This window comes from Oryx dammah, unplaced genomic scaffold, assembly GCF_014754425.2.
Source record: "Oryx dammah isolate SB20612 unplaced genomic scaffold, SCBI_Odam_1.1 HiC_scaffold_2, whole genome shotgun sequence".
Classification (NCBI taxonomy): Eukaryota; Metazoa; Chordata; class Mammalia; order Artiodactyla; family Bovidae; genus Oryx; species Oryx dammah.
This window is the reverse complement of record NW_024070186.1, coordinates 103,176,142-103,195,241: the sequence shown is the minus strand read 5'-3', so window position 1 is coordinate 103,195,241 and position 19,100 is coordinate 103,176,142. Positions and strand designations below refer to the sequence as shown.

The 19,100-nt window shown below is 38.1% G+C and overlaps 1 protein-coding gene across 1 annotated transcript in view; it reads right to left on the bottom strand.

The window, feature by feature from the left end:
* MYH15 (myosin heavy chain 15) overlaps positions 1 to 19,100 on the bottom strand; it is a 146,786-nt gene that overhangs the window by 81,104 nt on the left and 46,582 nt on the right. Inside the window, exons 15-20 of the mRNA XM_040265689.1 lie at positions 17,124 to 17,191; positions 16,227 to 16,314; positions 12,583 to 12,700; positions 11,539 to 11,662; positions 8,754 to 8,890; positions 3,153 to 3,408 (exon numbers count right to left, since the gene is read on the bottom strand). Coding sequence (XP_040121623.1) covers positions 3,153 to 3,408; positions 8,754 to 8,890; positions 11,539 to 11,662; positions 12,583 to 12,700; positions 16,227 to 16,314; positions 17,124 to 17,191 — 791 coding nt within the window. The remainder of the gene's footprint in view (positions 1 to 3,152; positions 3,409 to 8,753; positions 8,891 to 11,538; positions 11,663 to 12,582; positions 12,701 to 16,226; positions 16,315 to 17,123; positions 17,192 to 19,100) is intronic.

Here is a 19,100-nt window from a genome sequence, read left to right as displayed (position 1 = left end):
CCCCAGTCCTGTGTAAGTTCTGGAGGCTCTATGGTAGGTTAATGTCGACCTCCTCCAAGAGGGCTTATGCCATACCCAAGAGCCCCTACTGTACCCAGAGCCCCTGCCCCTGCAGCAGGCCACTGCTGACCCGGATCTCCTCAGGAGACACCCAACACAGTTCTGTCTCACACTTAAATTCAGACTTACATAGAAGACAGTAGGGAAAACCATTAGACCATCTGGGTATGACCTAAATCAAATCTCTTACAACTATACAGTGGAACTGACCAATAGATTCAAAGGATTATATCCGATAGACGCAGTGCCTGAAGAACTATGGATGGAGGTTTGTGACACTGTATAGGAGGCAGTAATCAAGACCATCCCCAAGAAAAACAAATGCAAAAAGGCAAAATGATTGTCTGATGAGGCCTTACAAATAGCTGTGAAAAGAGGAGAAGGGCAAGGCAAAGGAGAAAAGGAAAGATATACCCATCTGAATGCAGAGTTCCAGAGAATAGCAAGGCAGAGATAAGAAAGCCTTCCTCAGGGATCAATGCAAAGAAATAGAGGAAAACAATAGAAAGGGAAAGATAGAGATCTTTTCAAGAAAATGAGAGATACCAACAGAATATTTCATGCAAAGATGGGCTCAGTAAAGGACAGAAATGGTGTGGACCTAACAGAAGCAGAAGATATTAAGAAGAAGTGGTAAGAATACACAGAAAAACTATACAAAAAAGATCACTACCTAGATAACCACAATGGTGTGATCACTCACCTAGAGCCAGACATCCTGGAATGTGAAGTCAAGTGGGCCTTAGAAAGCATCACTACGAACAAAGCTAGTGGAGGTGATGGCATTCCAGTTGAGCCATTTCAAATCCTAAAAGATGATGCTGTGAAAGTGCTGCACTCAATATGCTAGCAAATTTGGAAAACTCAGCAGTGACCACAGGACTGGAAAAGGTCAGTTTTCATTCCAATCCCAAGGAAAGGTAATGCCAAAGAATGTTCAAACTACCACACAATTGTACTCATCTCACATGCTAGTAAAGTAATGCTCAAAATTCTCCAAGCCAGGCTTCAATAGTATATGCACTGTGAACTTCCAGATGTTCAAGCTGGATTTAGAAAAGGTAGAGGAACCAGAGGTCAAATTGCCAACATCCACTGGATCATCAAAAAAGCAAAAGAGTTCCAGAAAAACATGTATTTTTGCATTATTGACTACACCAAAGCCTTTGACTGTGTGGATCACAATAAACTGTGGAAAATTCTTCAAGAGATGGGAAAACCAGACCACCTGACCTGCCTCCTGAGAAATCTGTATGCAGGTCAGGAAGCAACAGTTAGAACTGGACATGGAACAACAGACTAGTTCCAAATCAGGAAAGGAGTACGTCAGGGCTGTATATTGTCATCGTGCTTATTTAACTTACATGCAGAGTATATCATGTGAAATGCCTGGCTGGATGAAGCATCAGCTGGCATCAAGACTGCCAGGAGAAATATCAATAACCTCAGATATGCAGATGACACCACCCTTATGGCAGATAGCAAAGATCTAAAGAGCCTCTTGAATTAGGTGAAAGAGGAGAGTGAAGAAGTTGGCTTAAAGCTCAACATGAAGAAAACAAAGATCATGGCATCCGGTCCCATCACTTCATGGCAAATAGATGGAGAAAGAGTGGAAACAGTGACAGACTTTATTTTAGGGGGCTCCAAAATCACTGCAGATGGTGATTGCAGCCATGAAATTAAAAGATGCTTCTCCTTGGAAGAAAAGCTATGACAAACCTAGACAGCATATTAAAAAGCACAGAACATCACTTTATCAACAAAGTTGCATCTCGTCAAAGCTATGGTTTTTCCAGTAGTCATGTATGAATTGAGAGTTGGACTATAAAGAAAAGCTGAGTGCTGAAGAATTGATGCTTTTGAACTGTGGTGTTGGAGAAGATGCTTGAGAGCCCCTTGGACTGCAAGGAGATCCAACCAGTCAATCCTAAAGAAATCAGGCCTGAATATTCATTGGAAGGACTAATGCTGATGCTGAAACTCCAATACTTTGGCCACCTGATGCGAAGAGCTGACTCATTTGAAAAGACCTTGATGCTGGGAAAGATTGAAGGTAGGAGGAGAAGGGGATGACAGAGGGTGAGATGGTTGGATGGCATCACCGACTCAATGAACATGAGTTTGAGTAGACTCCAGGAGTTGGTGATGGACAGGGAAGCCTGGTGTGCTGCAGTTCATGGGGTTGCAAAGAGTTGGAGATGACTGAGTGACTGAACTGAATGGCACTTCAGCATCAGATTGGAGAAGGAGGCTCAGATGCCAAGGCCGAGTTCAGATATTCTTTGATCTGAAGTTTGTTCATCAGGGAAACAACATGATATTTGTTCAAGGCAGAGGTTTTTAATCCTGACTGGATATCAGAATCCCCCATATAGATGATTTGGACCCACACAGGGCCTGTTTAACCCAAATATCTGAGATTCAAGTCTAGGAATCTTTCTTTTAATTGCTGCTGCTGCTGCTGCTAGGTCGCTTCAGTCGTGTCCAACTCCCCCATAGATGGCAGCCCACCAGGCTCCCCCATCCCTGGGATTCTCCAGGCAAGAATACTGGAGTGGTTTGCCATCTGCTAGTGTTTCACAAATGAGTTTGAGGCAAAGTCAAGGTTGAACACTGCTGTTTTAAGAACTCAACTGATTGTAATGTTGATTTGGACTGGGGAAGGGCAAATCAGGAGATCAAAATCAGGAAAACCAGTTAGAGGCATACTGCAATAATCCTGAAGATCTCAGTAAAGCTTTTCTCAGGACCTACTAAAATCCTACCTTTTGATTTGCTAATGGGTTTCCTGCTATGTACAGAATTTAAATTAAGATGAAGAGCTTCCTGGCTCCCAAGATAGATTTATATGTTTACACAGTTAAAAATCTATCTAATAAAATCCATCCCCTTTTCAAAGGCATCTTCCCAATGAAATCACTTCACTATAAAACAGGGTGTCTCGTTAAGTGTTTCCATTGTCTGTGTTGGATGAAATCCTATAGTACTAGAAAAGCACATGTCTCTATTTTTTCAAGTCAACACTGCCTGCAAAACAAGGGAATCTAATTAGAAACTTGATTTGAAGAAGAAATTGTGGGGCCACTCACAGCCTGCAGCTGAAGAAGCAGGTCATTCTTTTCCTGGAGGAGGGAGACTTGCTTTGATTTCAGCTCCTCCCTCTGAAATTCTGACTTCTCCAAGGCTTTTTGCAGCTGGATACACTCTTCCTTCAGTCCAGCTCCCTCCTTTCCCATTCCAGCAGATCTAACAAGAGGCTTGATCTCGAAGAAGAGCCTCATCCAAGGCCAGCTCTTCACAGCCATGAAAGCTCTTATGTTCCACTGGATCAAAAGAAGTGCATCCCTAAATCGAGGGTTTGGGGGAAAAAAAGAAAAGCAAGTTAACCTAGACTATAAGAGAGTTATTTTTCAAATTAAGAATCCTTAATAAGCACATCTTTTTAGGAGTCATAAACTCTCATTAGTCTTCAAAGCACTTCTACATCCAAGCTCTTGTTTGATTCTAGCAAAAACTCTTTGAGGGACTTTTGGGGCTAACAATGTTGTAGACTAGGTGTCCTGAAAATGCTTCCACTACAAACATTCTATAATGAGAGGTGACCCTTAAAGAGGGTAAGAATTATAAAGGGAGCTTAAAAAAAAAGGAGCAAAAAGTGAATGCTTGTGCAGCCTGACCATCCTCATGGAAGGAGGAAGCCAGGCTTGGTATTGTAGAGTTTGTATTTTTATTTTCTTGTGGATAAAGAGACAGGTTGAGATTTTCAAAGAATTTCACTCTTAATGAAAAGGAGGATTTAAAAATTCACCCACTGGCACAGAGAGAAGTCAAAGAGAAGTACATCTGATTTGGTCTGGGCTCAGGGTGAAAAAAAATTTTTTTACACTAGGAATTTTTTTTGAAAACTATGAGCCAGCACCACTCAAGTGTTTGAAGTTTAAATCTGATTAGTGCAGAAATACATAAGAAATTAGCATAATCATTTTTTACACTGGTAATAAATACCCTTTGGGTCCTTGGGGGGAAAATGCAAAAGTGCACTGAAGAAAATACTCTAAAATCAAGCACTAGAGATTTTCTTAAAGTCCCCTTGAAGATTAGCTTACAATTCAAAATTACAAAACACATATAGAAAAAAATTCAACCATAAGTGAGGGTTCAGTTCAGTCGCTCAGTCATGTCCGACTCTTGGCAACCCCATGAACCACAGCACACCAGGCCTCTCTGTCCGTCACCAACTCCCAGAGTCCACCCAAACCCATGTTCATTGAGTCAGTGATGCCATCCAGCCATCTCATCCTCTGTCGTCGTCTTCCTCTCCTCCCCTCAATCTTTGCCAGCATCAGGGTCTTTTCAAATGAGTCAGCTCTTCGCATCAGGTGGCCAAAGTATTGGAGTTTCAGCTTCAGCATCAATCCTTCCAATGAATATTCCAATGAATATCCAGCCAGGAAGAACTGACTGGATCTCCTTGCAGTCCAAGGGCCTCTCAAGAGTCTTCTACAACACCACAGTTCAAAAGCATCAATTCTTTGGTGATCAGCTTTCTTTATAGTCCAAGTCTCACATTCATACACGACCACTGGAAAAACCATAGCCTTGACTAGATGGACCTTTGTTGACAAAGTAATGTCTCTGCTTTTCAATATGCTGTCTAGGTTGGTCATAACTTTCCTTCCAAGGAGTAAGCGTCTTTTAATTTCATGGCTGCAATCACCTTCTGCAGTGATTTTGGAGCCCCGAAAAATAGTCAGCCACTGTTTCCACTGTTTCCCCATCTATTTGCCATGAAGTGATGGGACCGGATGCCATGATCTTTGTTTTCTTCATGTTGAGCTTTAAGCCAACTTTTTCACTCTCCTCTCACCTTCATCAAGAGGCTCTTTAGATCTTCTTCTCTTTCTGCCATAAGGGTGGTGTCATCTGCATATCTGAGGTTATTGATGTGGACACCCACAATAAAGAATTTAATTAAATCCCCAAGAATTTCAGAAAATGGAACCATCTAGCGGAGACCATACAGTAATTACTAAAAGTTCTTAAAGACATAAAAGAAAGAATTGAAAAAAACAAAAACAAGAAAAGAATGAGCCACTATGAAAAATAAAAGGCAGACAGATTTGAAAGAGGACACATAAAATGTCTAGCACTGAAAAGTATAGTTGTTGAAATAAAATACTCAATGGAAGAATTAAGCAGCTGATTAAACACACTGAAAAAAAAATTGTGAATTAAAATAAACCCAAGCAAGTGGAAGGAAGGATAGAATAAAGCTGAGATCAGAAACTAGTGAACTAGAAAACAAACAAACAAAAAATTTTAAGTCTTTAGATAAACAATTTAAATGCTTTAAAGTATTTAAATTTTTAACTAAACGAAAATTTTTATTTTCTTCCCTTGTGGCTTAGCTGGTAAAAAATCTGCCTGCCATCTGGGAGACCTTGGTTCATTCCCTGGGTTGAGAAGATCCTCTGGAGAAGGGAAAGGCTATCCACTCCAGTATTCTAGCCTGGAGAATTCCATGGACTGTATAATCCATGCGGTCACAAAGAGTTGGACACGACTGAGAGACTTTCACTTAAATTTAAATAATCTAATTAAATAAACATCAGACATGAAAATCAAGAAAAATAAAGAGCACAAATAGTATTAGGAATGGTAATACCTAAGAATCCTAAGAATATAATTATCTATGATTATGTTCTAGAAACATAATTGTAGATATGACAGAGATTAAAAATTATAATCTAGCAAATTGGAAGATTTTTTAAAAATGTAAAATTTCTTTTTCTAAAGAAATTGATCTAAACTGATCTAAAACAAAATCTCAATAGGCTTGTAACTATTAAATAAATTAAATCAAATCTGTAAAATCTATCATAAAGAAATACCAGATCTGGACAGTTTTATAGGCAAATTTTACCAAAAACTCAAAAATAAATAATCAAAATAAATCGTTTCATGTTTTGAAAAGAGGAAACACAGCCTAATTCTTTTATGAGATTAAGGTAACTTTGATTAAAAGTCAGATAAAAGGAGGGGAAACAATTATAGGCCAAACTTATTCATGAACATTGATGCAGAAATACTATAATGTTATAACCAATCCTACAATGTATGAAAAAGATTGTATTTCATAAACAAAGTGGGTTTAACACTTTTTAATCTATTAATTTAACTTAACACATTTATGAATTAATGGAGAAAGAGTGAAAGTGAAAGTGTTAGTTGCTCAGTCGTGTCTGACTCTTTGTGACCCTGTGGACTTCAGTACACCAGGCTCCTCTCTCCTTGAGATTCTCCAGGCATGAAAACTGGAGGGGATTGCCATTCCATCCTCCATGGGATCTTCCTGACTCAGGGATCAAACCCATGTCTCTGGTGTCTCCTGCACTTGCAAGCTGGTTCTTTACCACTAGTGCCTCCTGGGAAGCCCAACCATGTAATTATTTCATAGATGCAAAAAAAGAATTTAATCATTTCTTGGTAAACATGATTAACAACATAAGATGGCACAAATGTCCTCTATATAACATTTCATATCTACAAAAAATATATATGAAAAACATGATATTGAGGAAAATTATATCTTCCCCCAAAGTCAGAAATATGACTCAGTCTGGCAAAAGTCTTTGAAATTGAAATGCCACAAGTTGGTGAGGATATAGAGTCATGGGACTTCCATAAACTTCTGGTAAAGAGTAAAATGAAAAGCATTTTGGCAACATCTCATAAAGCTGGAACTGTGTATAGCCTAAAACCTAATATTATAATTCATGCCTAGAAAAATGCCACTCAAAGTGTGAGCCTTGGCCAGCTGCTACCTACATACTATCAGCCATTGCACCAGCATTTTGAGTCACACTACCCTCAAGAAGGGCTTCCCTTATAAGGGAAAGAATCTGCCTGCAATGCAGGGGATCCAGGTTTGATTTCTGGGTTGGGAAGATCCCCTGTAGAAGGAAATGGTAACCCACTCCAGTATTCTTACCTGGAGAACGTCATGGACAGAGGAGCCTGGTGAGTTACTATCCATGGGGTCACAAGAGTCGGACACAACTTAGCCACTAAACCACCACCACCACCCTCAAGAAACTCTTGCATATGTGCAAGGGGAGACATTTACAAAAATATCACTGCAGAATTGTTTGTAATATAAAACATAATAAATAAGTTTACTTAAGCTGGCAAGAGGATAAATAAATTGTAGTATATTCATGCAACAGAATACTGTCCAACAGTTAAGATCAATAATCTATCATAGATTTATCAATATCAACTAATTTCAAAACTAGTACTGAGTGTAAAGAACAAATTTTAAGATAACACACACACAATATTTCCATGGAGACTAAAAACTTGCAGAATCATGTAACCTTTTAAGGGTATCTGCATATCTCTGTAGAACTTGGAGAAATACACAAGGGACTTCAACTGTGTCTGTTTATTTATTTTTCAGAATATATTGTGAGGAACTACAGAAAAATGTTATATCTTTTTCTGTTTTATATGTGAAACATGAATGAAACAGAGTGACAAACACAAATTCAGGATCTGGGGAGCTAGGAATAGGACCTGGATCAAGGAAGAAACACATGAAAGGCTTTTACTTTGTCTATTAATTTAATTATTTATTTTTAAGTTGTGAGGAATTGCAGAGAAAATGTTAGGAATTGATGTACTTTGATGACAGCTCCATGAGTACACATTATAGTGTTTTCTCTATTTTATGTGTTTGAAATATTTCATAATAATTCTTTTAAAGTCATTCTTTAAATGTCTAAAGTCAATTAGACAGGATGGATAGTAAATACCTCATTTTAGAGATGAAGGAGGAGAATTGAGAAAATTAAGAGTCTCATACACGTTTACAAAACCTGTCACAGAAATCATATCTTCTGATCCCTGAACTCTCATAAACTCCCATACCATGTTGGATACTATATGGGAGTCATGGAAAACTCTTAGGAGATATCTCTCTGATATCTCTGATAATGTAATGGTTTCTCTCTTCTTTGGGGAAATAGAAGGAATTAACAACTTTCAAGTATGCAAATCATACCAAGACCTGTGGACCTATCTACAGTAAAAAGTGAATATGACAACCACAGAACCCCTTGTTCAAAATCCCTTTGTTTGGAGCTTGCTTTTCCATAATTCTATTAGAGGATTAACAAAACCTACACTCAGTGTCCAGAGGTGGTGATAAATGTCCCTAATGAACCTGCCTGAATTGAAGTTAAGACAGTTATGGTTACATGTCACCAAGAGTCAGTTTCTGACCCAGGGGATGCTGTAAAGTGGTCAGAAAACCTATCTACTTTACAGCAGATTTCCCCACAGAGTTGGCTGTGAGATGCCTGCCAGCCCTTCTAGGTCTGCTTCTGTTTTGAATTAGGAGTCACACCACTCTCAGAGAGCCAGACTTTGCCAACTATAAAGAATCCCTCCAAAGGGAAGACTGGAAGCAATGCAAGAAATATCTGAATTATGCTTATTCTTAGTTAGGGAAATAAAAGCTGTTTGTGCTCTGTTTGGTGTTCCATAATTTTAAAAATTTCACATTAAGTCCCAGACTAAGCAAAGGTGGCAGAGCTCTTTACCCCGACTCATTATAAGGCAGTGAGAAGTCGCCTAGACTGAGGCACACTGTTGCTCTAGCAGTGGGGGTGCAGGGTTGGATATCATACCTCTCTTCCAGGATCCTTTGGAATTTCATTTGCATCAGTTTTCCCCGCACTCTGGCTTGGAACAATGTGAAGACTTTTGATAATCTCTCATCTCTCATGGCTTCCAGTTTGCCCAGAAAGCCAGCTTTTAAAAGCACCTAAAAGAAATGTCAAATGTCAGTTCCAGTCCTAGTGGGCATTCAGTAAATGTCTATTGAATGGCCATATGAGCAACTGATGTATCTGATGATCAGTTCTATTTCTTGTTAATTTTTCATAATGTGTAAAATGTAAATTCTAGAAAGTTTGGTTTTATAAACCTAAAGCTTGCCAAAGCAAAAAACTTCATTTAATCCTGTGGTTGTATTAGTTCCTTAAGAATTTGGACTCTCCTCCTGATCTATTAGCTATGCCTAGGTTGTTTAAGGAACTTGGTTTTAATTTTAAGCTAGGCCCAGGCAGGGGTCTGCACACTTTATCTGTAAAGTGCCAGATAGCGAAAATTTTTAGGCTTTGCAGGCCACACTCAGTCTCTGTAGAACCTCTACTCCCACACCCACTCCCTCCCTTCTCCCCGCTTCCTCTACCTGTGCCTCCTCCTCTTCTTTTATTTTCCTTCCTCTTTAAAAATGCCAAATCATTTTTAGCAAGGGAGCCATATAAAAAATAGGCCATTGATATGGCCCTTAGGCCATAGTTTGCTGACCACTGCTCTAGAGAAAGTCAACTTCATTTTAGACAATAAAAAAAATACACACAATTTTTTTTTAAAGAATCATTAGAAAGGGTCAAGATGAGGTGAGTGAGGTACTTTAAGCACAAATTTTAAGGAAGCACTCACTTTCAGGGCTGTACAAGTCAGTACTTATACCACCCTACGAGTGAGTGCTGCCTCAGATTTTGTGCTTTAGGAGGCTCTCTCAATTCATGTTGTGTGATTCTTTGTGACCCTATGGACCACCAGGCTTCTCTGTCCATAGGATTCTCTAGGCAAAAATATTGGAGTGGGTAGCCATGTCCTTCCCCAAGGGATCTTCCCAACCCAGGGACCAAACTCAAGTTTTCTGCATTGGCAGGTGGATTCTTTATCACTAGTGCTACCTGGGAAGCCCCTCAACTCATAATAGTCCTAGCTTAAGTAAGTAGTACACAACAAAAATAACTAAACATACAAGGAAGCAAGGTACCAGGAGTGAAAATCAGCAGAAACAAGTACTCAAAAGGTAGGAGTTGAGTAACATTTTATAAGCATGTCCAACAGAGTTCTCTTTCTGTAAGCTCTCTATCATATATCCTCCAATTCTCCTTTAAATAATCTGGCCCTTATAAGGCTTCCCCAGTGGCTCAGCAGTAAAGAATCTGCCTGCAATGCAGGAGACACAGGAGACTCGGGTTTGATCCCTGGGTCAGAAAGATCCCCAGAAGGAAATGGCAACTCACTCCAGTATTCTTGCCTGGAGAATTCCATGGACAGAAAAGGCTGGCGGCCTACAGTCCATGGGGTCGCAAGAGTCAAACATGATTAAAGCAACTTAACACATGGATATTATTAGAAACAACCTGATACTGTCAGGTGAAAACCAAATGTGACAGAGGTTTCCCAAAACATGTGGATCGTGCCAAAATCTCCAAGATGAAGCACAATTTAGTGAATCACATTTAAAGAAGTTAGCTTTGGACTAACTTTTTGGATAGTAAGGTTGATCTTACTGTTTTTAGTTACTCAGTCTTTCAGAATTAATTTCCTGAAAGCATACTTATGGATGAATCCATTCACATGCAGATAGGCAGTTATTTCCAGTAAGCTGATTCAATTTTGTCTAGCTCTGATGTGTATAAACATTTTTTATCACCCTAAAGTTGACTCATTATTTTATATCTTGCCACAAACTTGCTTAGATAAGTAATTATAAAGATGTATTAATAAATATAATCAAGGCCATCATTAAGAATCTACAAACAATAAATGCTGGAAAGGGTATGGAGAAAAGGGAGTCCTCTTTTGGGGTAGGAATGCAAATTGATAAAGCCACTATGGAGAACAGTATGGAGATTCCTTAAAAAACTAGTAATAAAATTATCATATAGCCCAGCAATCCCACTACTGGGCATATTCCCTAAGAAAACCATAATTGAAAAAGACATGTGTCCCAATGTTCATCGCAGTACTATTTACAATAGCTAGAACATGGAAGCAACCTAGATGTCCATTGACAGAGAGATGAATAAAGAAGTTGTACACAAGGGAATATTTCTCTACGACAGCCTAGAGGGGTGGGATGGGGTGGGATGGGGTAGGAGGCAGGAGAGAGGTTCAAGAAGGAGGGGACGTATATATGTGTGTGTTCAGTCACTAAGTCATGTCTGACTCGTTGCAACCCCATGGACTTGTAGCACACCAGGCTCCCCTGTCCTTTACTATCTCCCAGAGTTTGCTCAAATTCATGTCCATTGAGTGATACCATCTAACCATCTCATGCATATACCGATGGCCAATTCATGTTGATATATGGCAGAAACCAACACAATATTGTAAAGCAACTATCCTCCAATTAAAAAAAACATATATATATATATAAACGATAGAGCAAAAAATGTAATCAAGGCTAAGTTTCAAAAAGCATTGACTTTCAAATTTTCTCTCTCAACAAAGCCAAAGTTTTCACTCTCAACAGAGTTCTGTTTGTATTATTTGTGGTCACAAGAGCTGTAAAAGCCTTATAATTGCATTTTCATGGGTATTTTAAGATATACAGACTTTCCTCCCACTCTTTTCCAAATGCATTCTTTGTGGTTCTCTGGTTACCTTAGTGATTCCAAAGCGGTACTGGGTATGGTCTGTCTCTAAGGAGTCAAGTAATTCTTCAGCTGCTTTTCTGTTGCTTGCAAATTTGCTCTTTGGAAACACCCTTGGGTTCAGAATGTAGTACCTAATTTAAGTGAAAAACAAATCCTGAGGTCAGGGGTGCAAATAAAGAATAATTTGGACAAGTAAGGCAAAGGAAAGTGTGTATATATATATATATATATATATAAACTTTCACCTCTCCTATCAATATGTTCAATTTTCACAAAACTCTTGGCAATAATAATAGGATACAAGCAATAATTCTTTCCTTTGGTATAATAGTTTATACTTTTCATAGTGCTGTTGAGACCACCTCACTTGATTTTATGCTCAAGAGGAAGGAGGGAGAGAGTGGAGTAGGGATCAGAGGAAAGACAAAGAGACAGGCTTAAGAGTCTCTAAGTACAGATAAGGACATTGAGAAGCAGAGACATTAAAGAACTTTTCCAGGATTCCCTCATCCTAATGGTGAGTTGCTGGAGAGCTAGAAATATGCTTCTTAATACTGACACAGGTACTCTTTCTACTCTACTATACTTTGCTCAAATTAGCTTGATGACTTATAATTGACAGTTTTAGAATTCAGGAAATAGAAAGTAAAAATGCCTCTCTTGCTTCCTGGCGCATACCCTGCTGGCTTTCTGCCTTTCACAGGCTCTGCTAGGAAAGAAACAGCCCGCTTGGATGGCAGCTACGATTAAGTACCAACAACATTGCAGAGATTCAATTCAGCCTCTGTATCGTTCTTCTCTATATATTTCTTCTATATGTGGGTCTATTATCCAGTAATAGAGATTTAAGGATATTACAGCTACATGGATGTTGGATTTAAGGGGAAATAATAATGGAACTCTGTCATCATATATCTCACCACCACCAAAACACATCGATCTGTCGTCTGGAGGATATCCACCAAACAAACAATGCATGCCTAAGCACTCAGAAAGAGAGGGGGGAAAGAGAAATGCTCCAGGCTTCCTGAATCCCAGGATGTATGTTTACCTTTGCTTAAAATCAGCATACAGCAGTCGGTGTGGAAAACCTTCACGGCATATCCTGATCCCTTCTAAGACACCATTACAGCGCAGCTGCTGTAGAACCAAATAAGGGTCCATTATACCTGAAGAAGGAGGTTCACGGTGAGTCCATGTCTAAAATGATGGTTACCCTAGATTTTGTCCTACCTGCTGCATCTTGGGTTAAAAGAGTTTGAATCTGCTGTTCTTTACATGATAGTTAAAAGGATTCATTCACTGTCAGCCTGATGGCTCTCAAAGTCCCCACCTATAATGTAGGAGTCTCTAAGTAGGATTTACCTGGGATGAATCCTTTAGTTCACAGTTAGTCAAGATTATATAAGCAAATACTCCTAGAAGGTGAAAAAATACATTTTTGTCCTAACGTAAATGGCTGGCATGATATCCATTTGCCAGTCAAAAATCAACTATAGTGGGGATATAGTGGGGATAAAACACAAAAGAGAACTGGCATCTCCAAGTAGGAAGGGGAAGGGATTACAAAAAGGGAGAATGCAAATAAAGGGGAAGGTAAGCACAGCCACAAAATTCTGTTTGCTGTTTCGCATTTGGGAAGAACTGGCCACACCCAGCCTACATTCTCTTCTGGTGATCTTGAGAAAACTTAAGTTGTGTTCTAAAGTATAAGCCTTCTTCTAGTACCCCTTTGTTCCTGAGATGAAGCCCACTAGAGCTGCAGCTGCAGTCTCTGATAGAAGCCTTTGAAAAGCCAACCAATAAGCCATTGTATCTGGCTCTCAGTAAGGCATCTGGAAGAAGCCAAATGGCACTCTCCTAACAAAGACCTGCTAGAATGTTATAAGGAAAATGGGAATGAGATGATTTTCTGCTTCTGCCCAGGGTCACAGAAATAAACGGTAGGACATATATCCATAGTCCTGTACTCCAATTCCTGTCATAGACAGAAACAGATCATCTGTGAGAAGGAGCGAAAGCCGAGTTCTGTGACACAATAGCATCAAGCATGCTTATTCCCTTTAAGGACATATGAAGAACTGTTCTGATTAGATCATGAAGCTTTTCTTATGACTTTGTCTTAAGAATTAAAAAAAACAACCTGCTGATATCAGAGCTGGCTCGATGGGAGGCAACTCTAATAGGTAACAGATTTGTTTCAAAATAGAGGCAGCTAATTAGATTCCTTGCTAGATGGAAGCAGTGTCCCTAGATGCATTCAGAAACCCAGCTGATGAGAAACAATAAGGCAAAAAACATACAGCTTGAATGAACATGAAGTGTTTGCATTGCAAAAACTCAAACTGCAGCATCATTGTTTAGCATCACACTTTCCCCAAACAGGTCACAGACTGTCAAGATTGGGGTCTTAATTACAGGATGTTAATAAAAATTCAAGGTTTTACAGAACCTCAGAAATCAGGATCAGCAACATTTGGCTACTTAATCCAAGGATGATTAGTGCTCTGAAGACAGTAAGTGCTTGTCACATACACAGCTTCGAGGCTGACAGCCTCGGACCAAGCTCCATAAAAGCCAGTAATTCAAAAGAGAAGGCTGGGAATCTTCAAATCCAAGAAGTAAGGAAAGCAATCCCTGTAATTAATATCTGTAGAAACTTTGCTTTATTAATTAAAACATAAATAATCACCACCACCTACCTATCTCATCACCCCCACCCACTCATTAAAAAGTGTCCACTACAAAAGCCAAGAAATGGAAACAATCTAAGTGTCCACTGATGGATGAACAGCTAAAAGAGATGTGGTATATATGTATAATGGAATATTATTCAGCCATATAAAAGGAAGATATCCTCCCATGTATGAAAACATAAAAGGACCTTGAGGTCATTATGCTAAACAAAATAAGCCAGAGAAAGACAAATACCATACGATCTCATTTATGATTCTAGATATTTTCATCCTAAATGTCTTTCCTGAAAGCATTCTTGCCACTAGTATTTTCATTGCATAACTAATTGGCCATGCAGCAATTTTGCCATAAAAGATAAAATAACTGGTTTCAACTGACTGACAGTTTAGTTTCATTTCTCCATTGACACAGTACTCTCATTCTCATATTACATGAATCTGAAAGAGGCCGAGGGCCTCCACAGTGCAGAGTTGAACCCACATTTTCCATAGAACTTGGAATAGCTACCAACAGACATGTGACAATATGCCAAGAACAAATAGTAGTGTGGAAAGCTTTCACAACATGACACAAAGCTCAGTTACAAATATCTATTTTAGTACTTGTATTTAGTGACAGCTCTCTCACTGAGGGAAGAAATTTTTGCAAAAATAAAAAGTGTAGTGCAGAACAAAAAGGTGAATCAATAAGCCAAAAAAAATGTATAATGAACTATGAACAAAGACTTGGAAGATAAATGGTTAGGTTCAATCCACAAAGTAAAATCAGTTATGTATGCAGTATTGCCATGGATCTATACACATTTTAAGTACATTAAAAGATTTCATATTTCACAATAAAATGTTTTTAATTTTGTTATTCATTTTTCATGTTTAATTATATTCTTTTAAAGTCCCTCTTTTTTTGTTGTTTTATCTTTTATGACAAAATTGCTTGATGACTAATTGGTTCTGTAGGTGAAAGTTTGCTGCAAAAATGCTTGTGCAAAGATGTTAATAGCAAAAAAAGCTTATGGTGAAAATACCACTCACTTATACATGAAATCTTAAAAAAACAAACAAACAAATGCATAAAAAAAGAGATTCAATTTTGTGGTTACCGGAAGTGGGGTAGGGGAGGGGAAATTGGATGAAAGGTCATCAAAAGGTGTGAGCTTCCATTTTTAAGATACCATAAGTCTTAGGGGTGTAACGTGCACCATGATGACTATAGTTAACATTGCAGTATGGTATACTGAAAATTATTAAGAGAGTAAATCCTAAGAGTTCTCATCACATGAAATATTTTTCTCTTTGTTTTGAATGTATAAGAGATGATGGATGTTAATTAAACCTATAATCATTTCATAATGTATACAAGGCAAACCATTATGTTGTATACCTTAAATTTATAGGTGCTGCATGTTAATTATATCTCAATAAAATAAGAGAAAAAAATAAAACATTTTTTAAAAAGTATCTACTGCCCAGGAGTACATAACTAAAGAGATGGGTACTATTAAGGAGAGGGAAGATAGTAGTATGATGAAGCAAGACTAGAGGGAGTTCTTAACAATTAGAAATGGATTTAGAATCTCTCTTTATGATTAATTTAGATAATTGAGACCAAATGATTTCCTTTTTGCTGAAATATCCACCTTAATCCCCCAATTGATTATTCAATCCCTTTTTTTAATACTTCGCCCTTGTAGACAATGGCATAGAAGCTCATCCACATTTTAGCATGAAATTCAAGGAGGAATTTAAATGATAATATCAAGTATTCTAATGTTACCCAACTGAGTCTGCTTTGTGAAATCCTTCTGCATATCCACCTGAATCTTAATTCAAAGGCAAATCTTGAGGAAGTTTTGAAAAACTCACTTTTAAGTTACTTTAGTTTTCTTTATTAAAATCTATCCTTATATAAAAGAGACTGGTGAATGCTTCTTTGAAAGACATTCAACATAGCTTAAATCAAAAGAATTTCCTAGTGTGGATTACAAAGAAATCTACTTACCTGGTGTTTTGTTCACATTGGGATTTATGCATCTCACAAAATGAGGTGCAGTTGATTTCAGGTTAGTCATTAATTTATTTAGGTTTTCCTAAAATGGAGAACATAACCAACACAAAATCACTTAGAAATCACTAAAAAGACCAATCCACCTCACAAGAGTCTCCATGATGATCAACTTAATCTTAAAGCCAGATACAAACCAACAAAGAAATAGTGAATTCAACTTTTTCCCTGCTTACCAAAATACATTATTTTCTTCCTATGAGAAGTCAATATTTATCTAACGGTTCTGTTGTGAATCATATCTACCTGTTTGGTAGCAATTTGGTAGCAATAATTTATGGAAGGGCAATAAAATAACTTGAAGAAAGAAACTGTTTCTCAAGTATTCTATCTGTAAAAATTTTATCTCCATCTGGAAGCAGAATCTGAGATGGAGCTTCTGGTTCAAGAGATTTATCTGGAGAAGGAGGGAAGCCAAGCAGGGCTGGGGAAGAAAAAAGCAATGGCATGGACTCAGTTTACTCTGAGTCCTGCAAAAGCTCTGAGTATAAATGCACCAATTATACTACAGTTGGTATCTCCTTGAGGCAAGGGAGGGACTAAAGTCTGGAGGGGCAGGAAAGGAGATTACTTAGTTTTCCATTCTGGCAACTGTGAGTTGTTATGAGCCTATACTTTCATCAGTGGTAAGATGAGTGCCAGACTGATAAATGGGATCTAAGTAGGAGATAAACATTGCCCACTGAAATCCATAAATACCAAGATAATATTCAACTTTTCCAACTTGGTTAACTTCAGATACTTTATCCTCATATGAAGATGTAAAATTACAAATAAGTTATATATGCAGATTGTGAAGTAGCTAATATATGAATAGATACAATTAAAAATTACTTTATGCAGAGATGCAACCATTTGAAACGAAGCTCCTTTCTTGCGTTTCTTCTCCCCAAACTGTAGAGCTAAAAAAAGAAGAAAAAAGTACTAAACAGTCTCCTTTTTGTCACATTATCAAACCTTGGTGATGAAAGCATAAATGTGTCAAAGTTGTAGAAGCAATAAGGCAATGTCTACAAAAGCTTTAAAAATATTTATGTCTCAACACAAAAGTCTATTTCTGGTGCTTTTTCTCAAAGAAATATCAGGTAACTGCAAAGATACTCACTGAAGCATTGTTTAGTCATTACAAAAATATTAAGCAAAAATTTAAATGTCAATAATAGGAGATTAGTTAGTTAAAGTATAAAAAAAGAGTATGCATACAATGAAACACTGCGATCTTTTAAAATGATGATGCAGATCCATATTACTGACCTGGGAAGATATCTAGGGTTTATTTTGAGAGGAAAAATTAGGTTACAAAATATCTGTATATTATGATCCTAAGTGTGTGTATATATATATATATATGTATATATAAGTGTAGTTGTATTATGGCTGACTATATACATTAAAAATGTTGGGTACAGTGTATACTAAAATGTTAGCCATTGTTATCTCTCTCTATGACATTATAGGTAATCTTTATTTTCCTCTTTTTAGTTTCTCCATATTGTCTTTGGGGCAACACTCATGCATTATTTTTGTAATTTATAAAAAACAATCCATTCCCATTTTCTTGAAGCAAACAAATCTATGCTTAGCCAAACTGTTTTACAAACATTTGTGTAGTGCTAATTCATTAAGAGGTACAAAACCCATAGGCAATCTGGAAAAAATGGGCCAGCTAACAACATAAAAAACTGATAAAATACTCTCTAGCTGGAGCAACAGCTGAGGCAAGGATCAGAGTTTAATCACTGACAACCTCTTGACATGCTCCATGCCCTCTAAGGGAATCACTTGACTTCTTCGTATTTTCACTTTTTATCCAGGGAAAGGGAACACTACTACCTCTCAATTATTGTTTTAAAGAATTGTAGCTGGTTTACAGTACTTGGATTCTCCAGAAGAAAGTATGGTTATCATGAGTAATTCAGTGTTTGGATGAATCAGAAACTTGGAGGCAAGTGTTTTCCAGGGGTCCTAAAAGAATTATGAAAAAGAATATTCTGGACAAGTCTTCTCTTCTAGTTCAAAAGAACACAGCACACCCTGAAGAGTCAGAAGATAATTTCCTCTCTCAAACCACTCTGATTTCTTATAATCAGAGAATTACTCATCTGGGAGCCATATATTTACATGGTCACTATTTATCAAACTTCTCAGGGGTACTTCAGAAGCTATTAGAATCAGGTAAATGCACTGCCTGAAGATTTTCAGGGTCCAAATACAATCGCTGCCATTTCTCAGTCTCCTCTTGAGGTGGGCCCATGGGACTTCAGACATGCTCCTAAATTACGTCATCATGTGCTTTCAGAGCCGGGAAGTGCTAAATTTCTCCATTCCCTGACTAAGTTGATCAGGAGTCCCAGAACAGGTGACAGGGGACACCTGTTGAAGCTGGGAGTAAGACAACAGGAGGGTGAGAATGTCCGAAAGTGAGAGGACACACCACACTTAAAGAACACTTTGCCCCACTGCCACAAGGGCATTTGAAACCAGGTTGGCCAGATTTTGTTGTTGTTGCTGTTCAGTCACGTAGTTGTGTCTGACTCTCTGCGACCCCATGGACTGCACCACACCAGGCTTCCCTGTCCTTCACCATCTCCCAGAGCTTGCACAAACTCACATCCATTGAGTCAGTGATGCCATACAACCATCTTGTCCTCTGTTGTCCCCTTCTCCTCCTGCCTTCAGTCTTTCCCAGCATCAGGGTCTTTTCTAATTGGTTGACTCTTCACATCAGGTGGCCAAAGTATTGGAGCTTCAGCTTCAGCATCAGTCCTTCTAATGAATATTCAGGGTTGATTTCCTTTAGGATTGACTGGT